Genomic DNA, 19,002 nt, shown 5'->3' on the forward strand with positions numbered 1-19,002 from the left:
CTCCTTAACTTTGCATAAATTCATATGTCTCTCCAAGATTTTCTAAGAGCATCCTATCTTCCCTTCTTATAACACAGTAGTATTCCATGACTCATACACTATAGCTAATTCAGCCATTCTCCAACTTGACAGGCATACCTTCAGTTTCCATTTCTTTGCCACCACAGAAAGACCTGCTACAAGTATTTTTTGTACATTTAGGACTTCTTTCATTTTTTCTTTGATTTTTTTTAAAAATATAGGTCTTATAATTATATTGTTGGACCAAAGGATATACACAGTTGTAGAGACCTTTGGGTATATTTCCAAATTGCTCTCCAGACTGGTTGCATATCCGTTCATAGTTCTACTAACAGTGCGTTAATATTTTGGGTTTTTTCCACATTCCTTCCAACATTTGTTATTTTCCTTTTCTATCACATTAGCCAATCAATAGGTTTAAGGTAGTACCTCACAATTGTTTTAATTTGCTTTTTTCTAATAAATAATGATTTAGAGGGGCAGTTAGGTGGCTCAGGGGATAGAGTCAGGCCTAGAATCGGGAAATCTTGGATTCAGCTATGACCTCAGACACTTCATTGCTGTCTAACTCTGGGCAAGTCACTTACCCCATTTACCAGTGCTTACTACTCTTTTGCCTTGGAGAAACCAGTATTTCATATTGATTCTAAAATAGAAAGTAAGGATTTAAAAATAATAATGTAATGATTAATAGCATTTTTTCCTATATAGATAGCTTTGATTTATTCTTCTAAAAACTGACTATTTCATAATCTTTGATCATTCATAAACTGAGAAATGGATTTCGTTCTTATAAATTTGACTTGGTGTTCTCTATGTGATGAAGAAATGAGGCCTTTATTAGAGAAAAGGTGTAAATTTTTTTCCCAGTTCTTTGTTTCCTTGTAATTTAATGTAATTGAAATTATCTGTTTTCTTTCCTATGAACTTCTCTACCTCCTGTTTAGTCATAAATCCTTCCCTTATCCATAGATGTTGCAGGTAAGATGTCCCATGCTACCCTGATTTGCTTATAATATCATCCTTTATGTCTATATCATGTGCTGATTTTGACCTTGTCTTTGTATATACAGTGTAAGATACTGGTCTACACCTAGTTGTTGCCAAATTGCTTTCTAGTTTGTAATTTTTGTCAAATACTAAATTTTTGTCCCCAAAATTTGGATCTTTGGGTTTATCAGTGAGTGTAATCTATTCCCACAATCTACCATTTTATTTTTTAGCCAGTATGACTTTGTTTAGATGATTGCTCTTTTGTAATAGAGTTTGAGATCTGGGACAGCATGGCCACCTTTACATTTTTGTTGTTTTTATGGATTCCCATGATTTTCTTGACTTTCTATTCTTCCAGATGAATTTTGTAAGGATTTTTTCTAGTTCTATAAAATAATTTTTGGTTGTTTGATATGTATGGCTCTGTTAAATAATTTAGGTAGAATTGTCATTTTATTCTATTAGCTCTACTTCTTATTTAATTTTTTAAAAATCCTCTTTGAGCTCTTATAGGAAGTCTTTGGGCTTGTGTCCAATTCACATTTTTCTCTGAGGCTCTGCATGTAGCTGTTTTGATTTCACTGCCTTCTTCTGAGTTTGTCTTACTTATACCTCACACCCTCACACTTTCTTGATTAGGTTCTTTTTGAGGGGTTTTCACAGCCCACTTCTTGACTTTTACTTTTATGTTAAAGTTGGGCTCTTTTCCCAGTGTGGAAGGGACACTCTCTTCATCACCTAGGAAATGACTTACATTCTTATAAATTTGACTTAGTTCTCTATATATTTGAGAAGTGAAGCATTTATCAGAGAGATTTGCTACAAATTTTTTCCCCATATTTTTTGTGCTACTATTTTCAGAATTAGTTCTTTTAGATCTACAAGTTTTCAGTTCTTTCATGATGGTGTGATCTAAGGAGAGGGGTAGTCACTGCTCTCCAGGCCTGTGCTCTCTTCTGTGAGGGAGCCTCAGCACTCTTCTCCATCCCATAACTGTGCCTTCCTTTAGAGATGCTCAGCAGCCCAGGACTGTGAGCAAAGTAGTCAGAAGTTGTAGACACAGTTAATGATGGGGAGGCATAAACAATGGAGCAAGGGAACAAAGGACTCAAGGTGGGGTTGTGGCAGAAGGCACCTTGGTAACTGTACAGTACAAAAGGAAGATAATGAGGCCAGACTAGGGATGCTAGACTGTGAAAACAACAAGTGTTGGAAGGATGAAAAGTCTTAGTGAGGATAAAGTGGAGGTTTATGAAGAAAGAGGCAGAGAAAGAGAGAGAAAAGGCTAAAAGGGTAGGATCAGGGAATTTCAGGGTTCTAGATCCTGGAAGTAGTGTTGGTGAGGTCTAAGGTGTGATTCTACATGCAGGTCACTAAGAATAAAGAATATTAGATGTCTCAGAAAAGAATTTTTTCATCATCAGGTAGTTAAATAGTTAATCATAAAGTAGCTTTTTCACCCCTTATCACTTATGATAAAATTAATTTCTTCTGAATGTTGTATTTAATGATTTAAAATGATAGTTAAATCAGTCCAATTTGAGATGGGTTTTTTTCCTAAATTGTAGCAATTGGAGATCAGCTGAAAAACTTAACCTCAGGTGATTGAAGTTCTTGCTGAAAAGTATCCTTGTAGGAAATTATTTTCTTGAGTATTTAATGTATGCTTAGCACTTGTAAGTGCTTTGTCTTGTTACTGTAGTCAGAAGTTCAGAATAAAATAAATACCTTTGTAAACAGAACTAAAGAGTCTTTTCAGAACTGTCCATTGTATGACTTTTTTCTAAAGTTTTTAATCACACTTAAAAATATTTTTAAATTAATTAAAAATACTAGAAGTATGATCTATCCTTTTGATCTTTTTGTGAGAATAGTAATCAAACCATTTCTTACCATTGCTACTGGAACAGGAGCTCTAATATGCTTCCCTATGTCTTTATTCACAACCCCTATGATGGCCCTAGACCAAAATGACCTTTCCCAGCCATCACTTCCCTGTATTTGTTGTCATGCCCTATTAGAAATAAACTCCCTATGGACAGACTCTTAACTTTTGTATTTGCAGCTCTACTGCCCAGCATAATAACTGGCACACTAACATAGCAAACAACTAATAATGGAAAGTAGACTGTTATGATAAGGCATTAAATCATATAGATTTGTGTCACTATGTTTTATGTCAGAAAATTCAGAAGAGAAAGATTTAAAAGTCAAAGAATTTTATCTGATCGTAGAAGGATTTAGTAGAAAAGACATTTAAAATAATTATATATATATATATATATATATATATGACTGATTTTTGGCTCTGACTTGAGGGTAATGGTCTCTGAATAGGCATAGACTCAGTAATTACACTCCAGTTTTGGAGTGGTCCTGGGTTATCCCAAAACAAGAGATGGATCTTGTATGTTAAAGATAAAATGACCCTCATCTCCTTTTTGACTATCTCCTGGAATCCAGTAGATTAAAGATGAAGTGACATTGGTCTGGGTCTAAATTGGTGTACACTCATTGGGCTGAATACCAATCTATAGCTAAACTCTAAAACTTAGGAATTGATTCCATAAGAGTATCCTAGTAGTACAAGATGAATGAAATAACACATACACAAAATTAGCCTGTTTGTAGATGAAATGAGAAACTGGACTATCTATCTACCTTTATAAATAATAAAAAGAAAATTGTCAACTTTTTTCTTGAAAAGTAAATAAAGCGTGTCTTTGAAGAAAAATAGATTTGTCTAATCCCTTACTGTGACCATTTGTGTTATGTAGAATTTATTGAGCACCTTTGCTGGAGCTGATTTTTAGTTTCTTTGTGATTTTTCTCCCCCACAATATTGACAAAATGTGAATGGTGCTGTGAATAAATATTTATAATATTTTATTAATTGTATTAAATCAATGAAACACCTCTTTTTACCAGAGAACAGCAAATTGAAGAGAAGCCTATCAAGGAAGAATGTGAAGAAGGAATAAAAAGTGAAGTGAGAACTCCAAATCAAACCAAAGGTATCTATGGAATTCCTATATTCTTGGCCTATTTTCAGGACACTGATTTTATGTTGATAATCTTAAGTAGCAAAACTGGATTTCTAATATTATTTCCCAAATTAAACATAAAATCAGTTTGGTTTGTAGATTGTAAAAGTCAGTAATTAGTTACACATAAAGTATATTTGTGATACTTTATTACACAGATTTAATTTTATTATGGGCCAGATCATGCCCACTGATTATAATAACTATACTTTGAAAATTAACTTGCTTTAACTTCAGGGAGCAATATAATGTGATTAGTCTTTCCCCCTATTCTGGACAGTATTTTATGGGGATCTTCCTGTTGTATCTTCATCTATATTTTCAAAACTCATCTTAAATATTTTCTCTTTATTGAAACAAAAACAAAATATCAGTTCAAACTTACTTAACGTAATTTTTACTTCATTAAAATAAATCTCTTGAGTGATCATTGATTCTATACCTCAAATTTTACATTCCAAATTATGCTGGATCCAGTTTTAAAGACTTTTTACTTTTAAACTGTTCCATTTTTAATCAGATTAGAAAATATTAAAATTATGGATTCCATATGTAATTTATATGTAATTGTTGAGATTTTTTAAATAATACATCTGTCTGATTGTGTAGTTTACATTTGCCTAAGTGCTTGTTGGATACTTCAACTTTGCATATGCATTTTTATTTTCAATTATACAAGACACAAGAATGGTTTTTAATATTCCTGCTCTCATGTAAATGATGTGTTCCATAATTGATGTTTTGTGTTTTTTTATCTAATTTTAGTTGAGCAAATTTAAAAATTAACTTAATAATCATATTCCTTGTTGTTATCAACATCTTATTGATACTTATTGAGTCTGATCATTTAAGTGGGCAGAAAATTGCTCCATTGTGAAGGCTTGTTTATTCTTCCAGATCACTAAGTTACCATTCAGTGTATTAAAAGAGCTAATTTTTTTTAACCATTTAATAAACGTCAAAATAAAATGTAAGCTATTCACATAAAATGGAATTTCCTAATTTACCATTTTTATACTGTTTTTAAATTAGGTTTCCAAATACTGATAGAAGCTTATATCCATATATATATATATATATATATATATATATACACATTTAAATATGTATGCATATATATTTAAATCAACGTATTCCTAGATAGATCTTTAGTTTTTTCACTCATCCTAAGGGTCAGGATTCAACTGCTTATGGAATTTAGACTTTAGGGTCACTCCAAGCCCAGAGATCAGAAGAGGTGCCATTTTCACTCTTATGGGCTATGAACCACACCCTGTGCCTGTGTACCAGCTGTCAGGCTGACTTGTGGGCTTCTCTCACCTCTACCCCACTGTCCCTTCCCAAGCTTCTCCTGAAGTTTGCCTCCTGTGAGCCCAGGTCCTTGTCTTCTCTACTGGCCTGTTCTATTGGATGGGAAAAGAGAATGATTTGGAACCCCGAAGTAGAGACACTGCTCACAGAGCTCCAGGCACACAGGATGCCTTTGGGAGACTCGGGTTGGGGGTGGGGGCTACAGGAAGTTGGCTGGTGTAAAAATAAATTTTGAAGAGTTATAAAAATAAAATATTTGCATGGAAAAAGTGTTCAAAATATAGGTTCAAAACTTTTCAAAACTAACTCGCCAATCAGGTTCAAACTGTTCAGATACTTTTGATAGAGGTAATCTCAGTGATGAAGTGAAGCTCAAATGTGAACTTCCCTTCAGGGCCAGGCGCAAGGACACTAAAGAGACTCTTATTATAAACACAAAATGTTTGTTGAAACATATAAAGATAAATAAAGGATTTCTAATTCTAAGGAATTCTAAATCCACCCAAATTAACTCCCAGGTTCTGCAAGGAACTGCTTCTCCTGTGTTTCACAGACTACACTAATCCTCCCTGATCTGACTAACCCAAATTTTACACTAATCCTCCCTGATCTGACTAACCCAAATTTATACTATCTAAATAAAAACTACCACCATTATCCTTATAAATCTTAACTTTGCCTTCAAAGTATAAAATAACAAAGGCTAGCTGGTTGAGTCTCAACAAGAATCAAGTTAGGACTCTGAGTCTGTCAGAGTCCAAACCAAAGACCAAGTTTTTCTTTGGTCTTCTCAGAGTTAATCTATAAAACCACAATAGATATTCAGTAGTGTTTCCTAAGTTGGGAAAGGAAAACACTGAGCTCCTGCAGATCTTTCTCTCAGACAGAGAGAGGCAAAGATGTTACCTCCTCCAGCCCTGATAGAGAGTCTCCGAGAGTGTGTCTCTGCCAGCTGCCAGAGACCAACTCCCAACTGCCAGAGAGTAATTGACATAGAAAAATGGTTATAACTGTCACATCTGAAATTAACAGAGCTCTCCCAGCTCTGCTTCAAACTCCAGTTCATTTCTCAAACCAGCCACTTTACTTCTTATCCCTAAACTAATAAAGCAATATTTTCTAATGTCATCCTTACACTGGGCACTATTTTAAAATATTGACCTGAGAGACAGGCTGGTTTTGACACCTTGGCTCTGACTCCTGTGTACGTGAGTCACACACACACATGGGGCTTCCCACACCATTTCCTTGTTTGAGGCCTATAAAAGTTGGGGGAAGAGGGAGGAGATGTGTGAAGACATTGGAAATCACATACAAGTACCTCAATAACAACACCTTACTGAGAAATAAACATGTTTGAAAAGGCTGATTGTTTCACCCACCTTATTCTGAGCAGATCTGCTTACACATAAAAAAGAAACCAAAATCATTTTTCTCCCCAGATTTCCTTTTTATTCAGATTTTTTTAAAACAAAAATTAGTTATAATTTCTTACTTTAAAATGTATTGTGGGGGCAGCTAGGTTGCACAGTGTCTTGTGTCTAGGTCTGGAGTTAGGAGGACCTGAGTTCAAATTTGGTCTCAGATACTTCCTAGCTGTGTGACTTTAGGCAAGTCACTTAACTCTATTTGCCTAACCCTTGCCCATCTGTCTTAGAATTATTACTAGGAGAAAGAGTAAGGGTTTTAAATAAAATATATTGTGAGGTTTCTCTAATTTAATTAGTTTGAAGAAGTTCCATTGATGATAAAAGTTTGTCAAATTGTTGTTTTTTTTTTTCAAAAAACAGGGTGAGTTTAATGTATATTATATAGTTAGTATAGTTTTTCCCAGGGTTTAGGTAGACTGAATATTTTAATCCCCATTTGCCTACAAAATTGTTGTTTTGCATTTTTACATCAAATAGGAAAAAAAGAGAGGGGCAAGTTAGAAACTGGTTTAAGACTAATGAATTTTTTTAATCTAGAGTGATAGCAGCCTGACTAAAAGGGCAGCACTCATTTTTAATGAGCCTTAAAAATAATGTCAAGGCTGTATAGAAAAAAACGTGTTTTCCTGAACATTTCTAGAACATACAAACAACCTTTAGAGCTTACCACCAGACCTCCTCCACCACAGATACAACATGACACATTTTTAAATACTAAAACAGCTCTGCAGAGGTATCCTTTTGGAATTCATCCCTTTGCCATTGGAAAACTAAATAAAAAAGGATGAAGTCAAATGGAGAAAGAACAACAATTTACATATATACACACACACACACACACACATATATATATTACTTATATAACATTTTACTTACATTGTCTAGTTTGAGGTGTGAAAACAGTTTGAACCCATTTCCTTTGCCAAAATTTAATTTCCAGGTTCTCAGAAAAGTTCAGTAAATCATATTATATAAATTGGCCATTTGGGAGGAAAGGGACCCATAAGCATGGTATGGCCAATGCTACAATAATATATAAAAGAGAATGTTATTCTCTATATCAATACATAGATTTGTGGGGGGAGGGGTTAGCATTATGCTAATACTATAATCCAAAATCCACTTTAATTTATCCTGGACTCTGCCATATATTAAAACCAAAACATGGAGTAATTTTTTCCCCCATGTAATCCAAAATGAAATCTCCCACAATTAGATGCCAGTTTATCCTATTACACTGTAATGTACCTAACAATTGGCTTTTGTTTCTGCAGCTTCTATAGCAAAGATGTTGAATCTGGCTTAGGAATCAGATTAATTCTCTTCTATCACTCCATCTGTCAAAAAATAATTCATTATCATGTGTTATACACAGATAAGCAAAGGGTCCAGATATTTTTAAAATGAGAAGAGGCAGAAATTGGAAATTAGAAAAAATGTCAGAAGATATCATTTGGTTTATCTAAATCAAAGATGAGGATTTTGTCGTATGAGTTCTACTTTTATAGCATGAGATGAAAGATACACCTGACTAGGCAGATGTGAATACTCTGAAAACTTTGAGCTGATCCTGTCTTTGTAGTCACCGTGGCTCTAGTTCTGGTGTAGGAGGAATACAAACAAAGTGTGACCAACACAGCACCTAACAGGGAAAGGTGAAAATGGAGTTACCTGCAGAGATGGAGCAAACAGTAGAAGCACTGATGAAAAGCACGGATGAAAAAGTTTTGGAAAATAGAAAATGTCAAAGTTTATTGTATTGCAGGCAAACCAATGCACGTTTTGTAGGAATTTGACACTGTCGCATTCCAGTTAGTTCATAGGATACTTGTCATCTCTATATGACAGGTACTACTTGTGAACTCATTTAAAAATACTGCAATTCAAATAAATGCTCATCTCTTAGGCAAAACAGAGAGGAATGTTAGGACTATTTTCCATATTTTTCCATGTGTATTGATGTTTGATCTCTGAGTCACTTAGAGGATGTGCTCTACCCTTTCAAGTACACTTTCTTTTCATTGTTCATTGTATTTTAAATCAAAGATTATAAGAGCTTTAAAACTAAAAAGGATCTCAGAGTTCATTTAGTACAGTTAACACATTGCACAGATGAGAAAACTAAGGACCAAAAAATATTAAATCATTTGCTCAAGGTAACAACTGAAAGAACTGGGACTAGAAAGAACCTCCAGGCCAGTGTTCTTTATAGGACAGTAAATGATATGCTCCTGGGAGATTTAGTTTTTCAAATAAAGGTCTCTATATTCAGTCTTTTCAAATGAAACTTTCTAGCACTTTAGAGCAGTTCATGCTTATTAAATTCTGGTTGAGAAGTAATCACAAAACTGAAAATTTGGGAATATTTAATTTCCGTTATATTGAAGAAAAGTGAATTTATTATACATTAGATATCCTGTATTTCAGAAGCAAATCAGAATAAAATTCTAGTGAAATCAGCATATTCCAGATGATCTGTCCGTGTGTGTGTGTATGTCTGTCTGTATCTTCATGGGTCTGTCTTCATTTCAGCAAGTAATTTACCATGTGTTGTTTGTCTACTGGCCAGGTATAGGAGCAGAGCCAAGTTCGCAGCAGGCTCAGCGTCGGTCAGCTGTCTTCCTCTCCTTTAAGTCACCAATTCCATGTCTGCCTCTGCGATGGGAACAGCAAAGCAAACTTCTTCCAACTGTGGCTGGAATTCCTGCCAGTAAAGTTTCCAAGTGGAGCACAGATGAGGTACACTTTAATTTCTTTAGAGGTTGTGAGGGGAGGGAGAGGAAGGTGAGAGAAGAGTAATGAAGGGTGATCCTTGTGTTTTTCCCCCTTAAAGAACATAGTGGACCCCTCACTTTTTTGCCCAGGATGGGTAATTAGAGCCATTATATTAAATATTTTGAGTCAAAAACATTCAAATTCTTAGTTGTGAAACTTGGAATTTTGATGTGATTTTTTTGGGCAGGTGTCAGAGTTTATACAGAGCTTACCTGGGTGTGAAGAACATGGCAAGGTGTTTAAGGATGAGGTAAGTATTCTATTCAATTCTTTCAGGGGGTTTAATGCATTTAGAATCCTGAAATGCTAGGGTAAGTGGTAGGGTCAAGGGAGAATGGGAATATGGCTAATAGGATTGTAAATTACTAAGTTAATTTTAATTCCCTAAATGAGTAGGACTAATAAACTTATATAAATTTCTTAGAGTAAATTAAGATTGTTAAATCCTATTATATTAGCTCAGTAATGTAGTAATAGGCACACTTTAATGGAATGTGTTTGTATAGTATATGACATAATGTAAGAATTAATTTAAATTTATGGGGTTTATTGTATTATGTGTGTGAAAATTTCATAAATATGTATATATATGTATGTAGTGTGTGTGTGTGTGTGTGTGTGTGTGAGAGAGAGAGAGAGAGAGAGAGAGAGAGAGAGAGAGAGAGAGAGAGAGAGAGAGAGAGAGAGAGAGAAATTGATAGATTGTTTTTACATCTTTTTTTTTCTGAATGTATTCCCGCCTAAGCTCCCACACCTTCCCTACTCTGAACTATCCTTTCTAAGAAAGTGTAAAAGAAGGGGGAGGAGGAGGAAACCTTTGAGTAGAATGAACCATGAGTATATTTTTTAAAGGATAGATTGAAACACCACATTTCTTAATGTTTTTCTTAACCTGTATTTTCTTAATCATGCCTGTTTAATCCATTCATAATTATAATTTTATTTCCTTCCATCCACTTTAGGAAATGCCCATTTTGGGGTTAGAGTGATACTAGTACAATCTATTTGTTACCTTTCACTGTAACTAAAACCATTTTTAATAAATTTTCTTAGTATTATCTAGCTCAAAAGTATTTAGATTTAAAATCTAATTCATTGTCAGACACATACTTGCTCTGTGTGTGTGTCTGTGTGTGTGTGTTTGTGTGTGTGTGTCCCAGTACAAGTCATAAAAATTCTCAGTGCACCCCTATCAACTTTAAAACTATAAATTTCTGAGCAGATTCTACTTTTCTGATGGGAATTTTCATGCTACAGTTCTATGCCAATAAGTCTTGTCCAAAAAATACTTTATGATCTTATTATTGAATTATCTCATAATGGTTCACAAATATATTTTAGATTAGAATAATAAACAGAATTGTTCCCCCACATCTATTAGGGGAAATGTTATTAAGCTGAAGCATGAGGGATTTTGGCTGAACAATAAAACAGATTGACAAAAAAGGAAGCTAAAGCCTGAATTTAACTTCAGACCTTTAAGAGCAAATTATTAGGCTGTCATTTTTCTGGAAAAAAGAGTTAATTATCCATAAGAAACAGATCAGTTCTTAAATAAAGAATAGGAAAATGACTAGATAACCCTTGAAAGGCTTTCCCAGCCCTTGATTTAATTTAACCATAAGCTGGAATACACACATAATTCAACCCAGTGTGATGTGGTTCAATGATGAGGATATTTCTGCTAAGGATTTGTGGCAGCATATTTGTCATTTTAAGTACTAAATATATGTATATATTTTGTGAATTAAAACAATTCCTTACTGACTTACATTTTAATTAGTGTTATTTTTAATCTTCATATTCCACTGCTTATCTCTTGGCAAGTGGCTCCTTACACTTGAACTACAGATTTATTTATATTCCCCATTTCAGACCTAGCCACAAATTAATGATCCCTAAGACAAATCATCAAGTGCAATAAATTAGCCCCCTTTAAAAATAAACTCTTGGCTGAGTTGTTTGGTAAAAGGAAGATTACTCGGTAATTAATTTGTAATGTGTAAATTTTACCTGTTGTTCTTTTGCATCTAATCAGTCTATACTTTTTAACTTCAGCTCTTTTTTAAACTTTCCTAATTGCCTGTTTACTAATTTCTTATTGATTTTTTAAGAATGTTCTCCACAGCTCTTGTTCTCGATCTTTTTCCATTCTTCTTTAGCCTCTATCCTCAATTCTCTCAGCAGAAAAATCTTACTTCTGCTTTCTTGAATATTTAGACTTCTAGTGTATAGTCTCTCATTTCCCCTTTTCTGCCATGCTTCAGAAATTCTTCCTGTATCCTCCCATCCAGATCCAGTAGAGGAAGTGGCCCCCTGCTTTATCAAAGCAAATTCTTCCCACCAGTACTGTTGCCTCACCCCTTCTCTTAGATTATATTTTCCCTCCTCCTCTTCTTCCTTTAGCCTCCAACTCTATTGGTTCCTTTCCTTAAGGAGCTGGGTGGTATAGTGGATAGAATTATGGACTTACATGAGGATGGAATGAGTCTGAATCCTCCTTTTGATGTTTACAAGTTGCATAATTCTGGACACAGCATGTAAACCTCTCATGCCTTGGTTTCTTTATTTGTAAAACAAAATGAAGTTGATGGTTTCTAAGGTTCCCTTCTAGCTCTAATTGTATGATACTAGAATCCTGATGACAGCAGACTTATTAAGATGTTCTTGACCTAAAGCATGTACATGTTTTGCTCATGCACAAATACACCCAAAATATTTTTGACTCCACTGTCCCTTCAAACTCTCACCAAATCTGTCTTCTTCCATTCATTCCAAAGTAGTAGGAAAAGTAGTCTTCACTTACTGTTTCTCCTTCACTATACTGGCATTCTTCAAACCCTCACAATTTGGCTTCTGTTACTATCACTCTACTGAAATTCTCTCATAGTCACCCCTGTTTCCCTGATTGCTAAATTCAGCACTATCTTTTCAAGCTTCATTCTTCTTGACTTCTCTTCAATATCTGATGTTCTAGACTAGGACTCTCAAACACATAGCAGGTGGGACCTACAACACTCCAGATCAAAACCTAGAACAGATTAAAATGTAATTGGTAAATGTTTAACAAAATAAACATGAAATAAACATAGATAAAGTTAAGTTGTTGTTTTATAGGTCAACATGAGGCCCACAGGGATCCTTGAGAAGAGTGTAGTGGCCCCCATTTCTACTTGAGGTTGACACCATTGTGTAAACCATCCCTTGTTTATACTCATCTTCCTTGGATATCTTCTCCAGATTCTTTTTCTATCTCTATAAACATTTTTATCATATCTTTAAATTATTTCTCCTCCTAAATACATGTATTCTCCAAAATATTATCCTTACTCTTCTCTGAATGTATTCTTTTTCTTGATAATTTCATCTACTCCCATGGATTCTATGTAGATCGCTCCCAAATCTGTATCTCCTTTGAGTTCATTTCCTTGTTTCCTTGTTTTCAGGACCTGCTAGACTTCACCACCCAAATGCTCCATTGACACCTCAACTTGTGCATGACTTAAGTAGAACTTCCCTCATCCTAACTTTAATCTTGTTGTTTATGTCACTATCATTATCTGTATCATTTTTGGCTCAAAACCTTAGATTTTTTCTGCTCCATTAAATTTTCTCTAAACTTCTTCATTCTTCTTTTGTCACTAACTCTGTACTACCCCATACACAAAACTTGTATCTCAAGCCATTCTACTATATTCCCTAGAATTTTATTTTGTCTCTTCTATTGAATAATTATTATCTAATTTATATGATAGATATTTGTGTATATGCCATAACTTTTTAGTATATTGTAAGCTCGTTAGATTGTTATTTATTTTGGTATCCTCACACCTAGGAAAGTGAAAATTTATTCATTTTAATTCAGTATTTATTAAACCCATACCTTGAGCAATATAAGAATATTGTGTTTCGTTCAGAGTTCTAAATTCAAGAGAAAAGAGATTAGTATGACATAGAAAGTGCTTTGTAAGTCAGCCTTGTAAGGTAAAGTTGGTGGTTTTCAAGTATAAATAGTAACTGTAAGAATTTTGTTTCCAAAGGAGATAGAATTTTACCAGCGGAGGCTAGGAAAGCATCTCCTGAAAACAGAAAAAAGTGGGGGAAATCATCAATTTTTCTGAAATTGTGTATAGCTACTTCCCATTGAAGTAGAAAGGTTATTAGTTGACACTGTGGTCCCTGCTAGCCTTATAATTCATTAAATTATTTTTTCTGTGTACTAAATGGTTCTTGAGTAGTCCTAAAGAAACTCATGTCCTGTCTAAGGGAGCCTGCTCACTAGAAGCCTTAGACCTTGTGTTAGTATTGCTATTGTCTTAAAGTGCTATTGTTATCCATATTTTATAGTTGAGGAAACAGAGGCAGACAGAGATTAAGTGATTTGCCTAGAATCACATAGCCATTAAATATGAAGCTGGATTTGAACTCAGGTTTTCCTCACTGTCCAGTTGTCCATCCACTGTCTCTCTTGGCTTCCTATAGGTGATAAGCAGAAGAGTCAAAATGCAAACCAAGGTCCTCTAACTAAATCACCAAGCATTTTTCAGAACTATTTTTACCTCAAACCCTCTTATTTTGTATTTTAAAACTGCTTGCACATTTCCAGCCAAATACCTATGTAAAATTTTTGTAGATACATTTAAATTCTAAATCCATGCTTCTCTTAGTTGCAGGGTCTTTCTACTTGGCAAAGAAGGCAAAAATTTTTTCCCACAAAAAAATGGGTTCTGAAGACCCTTTGGTCTTTGTTGTGATAATTCCTTTGTGTATTTTAAACTTTTGTAGGAAATCACAATGACAACTCTTTACATAAGCAGCTGGGTTGTTCCTCAGACAACAGATCCAAATCTCTAGGACAATACTTAAAGCCCCTAGACCTCTCAAATTTACTTTGAGTGTTTCTTTTTCTTTTGTCAAAATAGGACCCTGTGCATTTCATTTTGCAACTAAAATGAAATCAGGAATATATTACTCTAGAGAAGAACTCTTCCTGTGGATTGCTTTGAAAGTCAGCAAAATCAGTGAACCTCCTTAGAATAATATTTTTAAATGAATAAATGCATTGGATCACAAAGGAAACCAATATTAAAAGTGTAGTTATCAAAAATATTTTTAAAACATACTTATAGATTCTAATTAAGAACCCTGGCTCTGGAGGAAGAGTGACAAAAGTTTAGAAACAAGGTATGTTTAGATTCTGGAGAAAAATCCAAGGGAACATGGTAGCTGTCTTCAAGTATTTGAAGGACCTTTATGTGGAAGAAGGATGAGACTTGTTCAGTTTGACCCAGAGGTGACAGCCCAAAGCATCTCTTCTAGGACATTGCCATGAGACAAATGTAGACTCCATATAAGATTTTTTTCTTTTTTTTATAAGTTAGAGATTCCCTAAAGTACTATACTGTCACAAGAGGTAGTAGGTTCTCCTTATAGAAGTTGTTAAGAGAAATATGACTAACTGTAAGGTATATTATAATGCGATTCTTTGGGGACATATGTTGGACTACATGTCATTGAAGTATCCTTTACTTCTAAAATTTAATTTTAAATTTAATTTAATTCTAAATTTTAAATTTAATTCTAAGATTTTGTGTTTTTGTGACTCTCAACAATTCTCACCTGGCAGTAATAGATTAATTCATGTTGATGGTATTTTTTACTTTGTTATAGCAAATTGATGGAGAAGCATTTCTTCTTATGACACAAACAGACATTGTTAAAATTATGAGCATTAAGCTGGGACCAGCTCTAAAAATCTTCAACTCCATCCTGATGTTCAAAGCTGCGGAGAAGAATTCACATAATGAACTCTGAGGACAGTGAAAGTCATGTTTCATCCCTTTTCTGCTTTAAAGCTCATGTCTTATTCAAAGCACAAGGACTGTTGTAGCTGTTAAGTAAGAATTCTTCAAAAGTCAAAAAGCAGTGCTGCCAGATTATTTATATTCATTGAGAGACAATATACATGAATTATTATGGAAGTGCTTGGGTTTTTATTAAGGTACTGTAACAAATATCATCTTTTAGTTCTATTCATTGAGCTAAATTTACCTTTGTAAACCTTTTTGAAGCTTCAGAAAGAAAAAAACAGCATTGTTGATTATTTATGGTATGGTAAGATTGGGGGGAGGGAGGGATTATGAACTTTCTGCATTTTGTAAACATCGTTGGATTATCTTTCACGTACACTGTTTCTTTTTCAATATTTGCAGAAACCTTTTTATACAATCAAAATAAAATGAACTTTAAACCCAGTTAGCCAAAATCTGGCTACCAGTTTAGCCAGTTGGGACTGTTATAACTATTGTTAATTTTGTGCCATATTTTGAATTGCAACATTTATGCTGAGTATAACTTTGCAAGTCATGAAATTGCCTACTTGCTTGTAATAATTAATTGGGGCTGAACAGTTGTAAAAATTAATTTTTTAAGTAAATCAGTGTTTTTACTTTTGCACGACTTATGAAATGTTAAGCAAATTACTTTTCACCAGCGTCTTTACTGTATTTACCAAAAGACCAGTATATAAAAGACTGAAATTGGAAAAAAAAATAAAACTTTACCTAATGTATTTGAATGGCATCAATCTAATACTCCACTCTAATACCCCAGGGGTGTGTAGGAGTCAACAGTTATCAAAGAATAAATGAAATTCTAGTATGGGGACCGTTTTTAAAAGGATCTTAATTTTTTCATGAGACTTTTAAGTGCTTCTCTAAGAGTCCTTGATATAACCGTGGTGTTAAAGGAGATGAAGGTCTCAGTGCTTAGGGAGGGATATGCCATCCTTTGAAACAATCTATATATCTCCCTTCTTTCAACAGTCCTCCATATGAAGAGGATGCCTTTGAAGAGAGAGAGAGAGACAGAGACAGAGACAGAGACAGAGAGAGAGAGAGAGAGAGAGACAGAGAGAACTGATAGATTTTTCTAAAAAGGGAAGGCATATGGGAGAAACATTGATAGAGTCACCAACTGGACACGTTCATGGATCAAGGTGAATTCCCAAAGCAGTTATTTGGGTACATGTATAAAAATCCTTCTTTTTGGAAGGACTGCTTTTTTCTACAAAACTCTTTGCCAGGTGTTAAGACATTGCACTCAATATATAATGGTACCAAACAGATGCACTTTAAGTGAGAATACTCAACTACCTATAAACTGAGAGCTGGTGTAGTATTTTATTTTATGGGAATGCACTTTGCAGGAAGAGGATGAACAGCTTCATCAACTTTCCACTGCAGTTTCTAATTCCTTGGAATGAAAAATTGTTCAAAGTACATTTTCATTTGAGATACAAAGTAGCTTTGTAGCATGCTGTCTTAACTCTGGGGAACTTCTACCTCTCTCCTTAGTTGGTCTCATATTTTCTAGTGTAGGATTTTCTTTGATATCCTCCAGCTCTGCTAATATAGTATTTCCTTTGATGACTTCTGAGGGGGTCTCTTAGCAGCCCTTTTCATCTGCCATAATACAAGGTAAAACAGGGTCAGTGAAATAGCCTGCAGTACCCCATTCATTTCCTTGCATGAATTTGCATTAATGACTTTTTAAAAACATTTTGTTCACAATTTGTACATTCAGATTACACTTGTTATATCTTCTGACATGAAATAAAATCTGAATTGGAGACGCCTTTTCACATTTGTATGCTTTTTCCCAGAGGTTGTCACAGCAGAAGAGCAGGAGCACACTGTGGAGGTGGAAGATGATGGCTGGGTCCCAAATCTAAAACTCTTCCCAGCTGTCTGACACACAGCTCCACTTACTGATGTGGACAGTGCCGTTCTCTTCTGATCACAGGCAGTGGAAGTTGACCCACTGCAGGGCCTCTAGGTCTGGCTCAAAGATGTTCAAAAACACCTTATTCAAAAGTTTCACTTACTCAAGCCAGTATTTTGTCCCTCCAACTGACTCCTCAAGGGGCAACACAAGTGATTTGATTCCATAAATCTTCTTAGCAGGGCTACAGGATTGAGAATGTCTCAAGAAACAGGGATAGGGAGAGAGAAAACCAAGAAACTTCCCCTCCTTCAGGATCCGCCTTGCCAGGGGTTTTCAGAGAGGAAACTTTACCAGGAAGCACAGAGCTCTAGAGAGAGGCCAGATGAGTCAGACTCAACCACAAAAGCAGGCTGGCATTTCCATACCTTTGCTGTGGCCTTTAGTCCTTACATTAAATGCCACAGCTTCTCTCCTCCCTTCATTCTTCTGGGCAGGGACGTTAGGTCCCAGCTCAAAAGAAGGAAAGGCTCCCGTAAGGAGTAAAAGGAAAGAAAAGGCTTGCAAACAGTGAGTAGACAGGAGAGTTTGCAAAGAGGGACTTGCCACAGGCCACAGAACTATAAGGACCCTATTCTAGAGTGTGGGGAAGATATAAAAAAGGACACAATGGGACAGTTGGGGTTTTTGGGTTCCTGTGCTTGGGAGAACTTGGAGCGGTAACTTCCTGTCTGAGCAAGTGGGAGTTTGCCTACCTTTTCCCTGTGGAGTCGAAGCTACCTATCCTGCTGTCCTGGTATCCTGTTGTCGAGATCCTACCGACTCTGTCTCCTGATTTTATCATCTAACCATTTTCCTGAGTCCTGATTGCTGTGAAGAGAAGCTGCAGGCAAGCCAGTGCACTGACTGTGGCCATCTTGGGCCCAGGCCGAAGAGGGTTGAACTCACCAAGAGTTCAAATGACAAACTATAAAGTTACCCAAACGTTATTTGGGAGGATTAGTCAAGTCAGGTAGTTCTATAGCTGGGTTTCATAGACAGAGAGTGTAGCCGAAAGATATGAAGATGGCCTCTTGCAAGGCCATAGGAAAGGTGGGAGTATCCAGAATTGTTCCTAGTTCTCCAGTCCTCCTAAATCTGAATAATAATAAACCCTCTCTTTGATATTTCTAAACCTTGGTCTAAGAGTCAGATAGCCTTTTGGCCCTATTCCCAATTAGATGTATTGAGTAACCACCAAACCTTGATAGAACAAGTCTACAAACTTACCATCAATAGTACTCACATATTTCACTCCGGAGAGGCCAGACCTCAAACAAGAAGAAGTTGCTGCTCTCCAAGTGATACTGGCTAACAAGGTAAACCTGGGAAAGAGGACCAAGATGCAGAAATGTCTTGGATGGGAAAGATAAGACAGGGTCAGAGCAAAGAGTCTGCAACACCCCATTCATTTCAATTCATGGGTGTCAGGGAAGTTTTATTACAACAGGTTCAGAATTTGGATACTCAAATGACTGCTTATATATATAGTTCTGAGGACACTTGAAGTTCAGGGTTGTGATGAGAGTGAACAAGAGGATGAGAATATACTGTCACAGAGGGGCAATAATATAGAATATTCTAATATTAGTAAGGACCAAAGGTAGCTTATCACTATAATATATTGCAGATTGTTTATTTATCCTATAATGATATAACCAAATAAA

At 35.3% G+C, this 19,002-nt stretch overlaps 1 protein-coding gene across 10 annotated transcripts in view; it reads left to right on the forward strand.

Moving 5' to 3' along the window:
* The window catches only part of L3MBTL3 (L3MBTL histone methyl-lysine binding protein 3), a 176,203-nt gene extending 158,999 nt beyond the window's left edge, over positions 1-17,204 (forward strand). For all 10 annotated transcript variants that reach the window (XM_007484546.2, XM_056818760.1, XM_056818759.1 and 7 more), the window contains 4 exons: positions 3,943-4,028; positions 9,369-9,538; positions 9,762-9,824; positions 15,245-17,204. In XM_007484546.2, coding sequence (XP_007484608.2) covers positions 3,943-4,028; positions 9,369-9,538; positions 9,762-9,824; positions 15,245-15,388 — 463 coding nt within the window. In that variant the 3' untranslated portion in view covers positions 15,389-17,204. The remainder of the gene's footprint in view (positions 1-3,942; positions 4,029-9,368; positions 9,539-9,761; positions 9,825-15,244) is intronic.
* The last annotated feature ends 1,798 nt before the right edge of the window (positions 17,205-19,002 follow it).

Source organism: Monodelphis domestica, chromosome 2 (genome assembly GCF_027887165.1).
Source record: "Monodelphis domestica isolate mMonDom1 chromosome 2, mMonDom1.pri, whole genome shotgun sequence".
Taxonomy (NCBI): Eukaryota; Metazoa; Chordata; class Mammalia; order Didelphimorphia; family Didelphidae; genus Monodelphis; species Monodelphis domestica.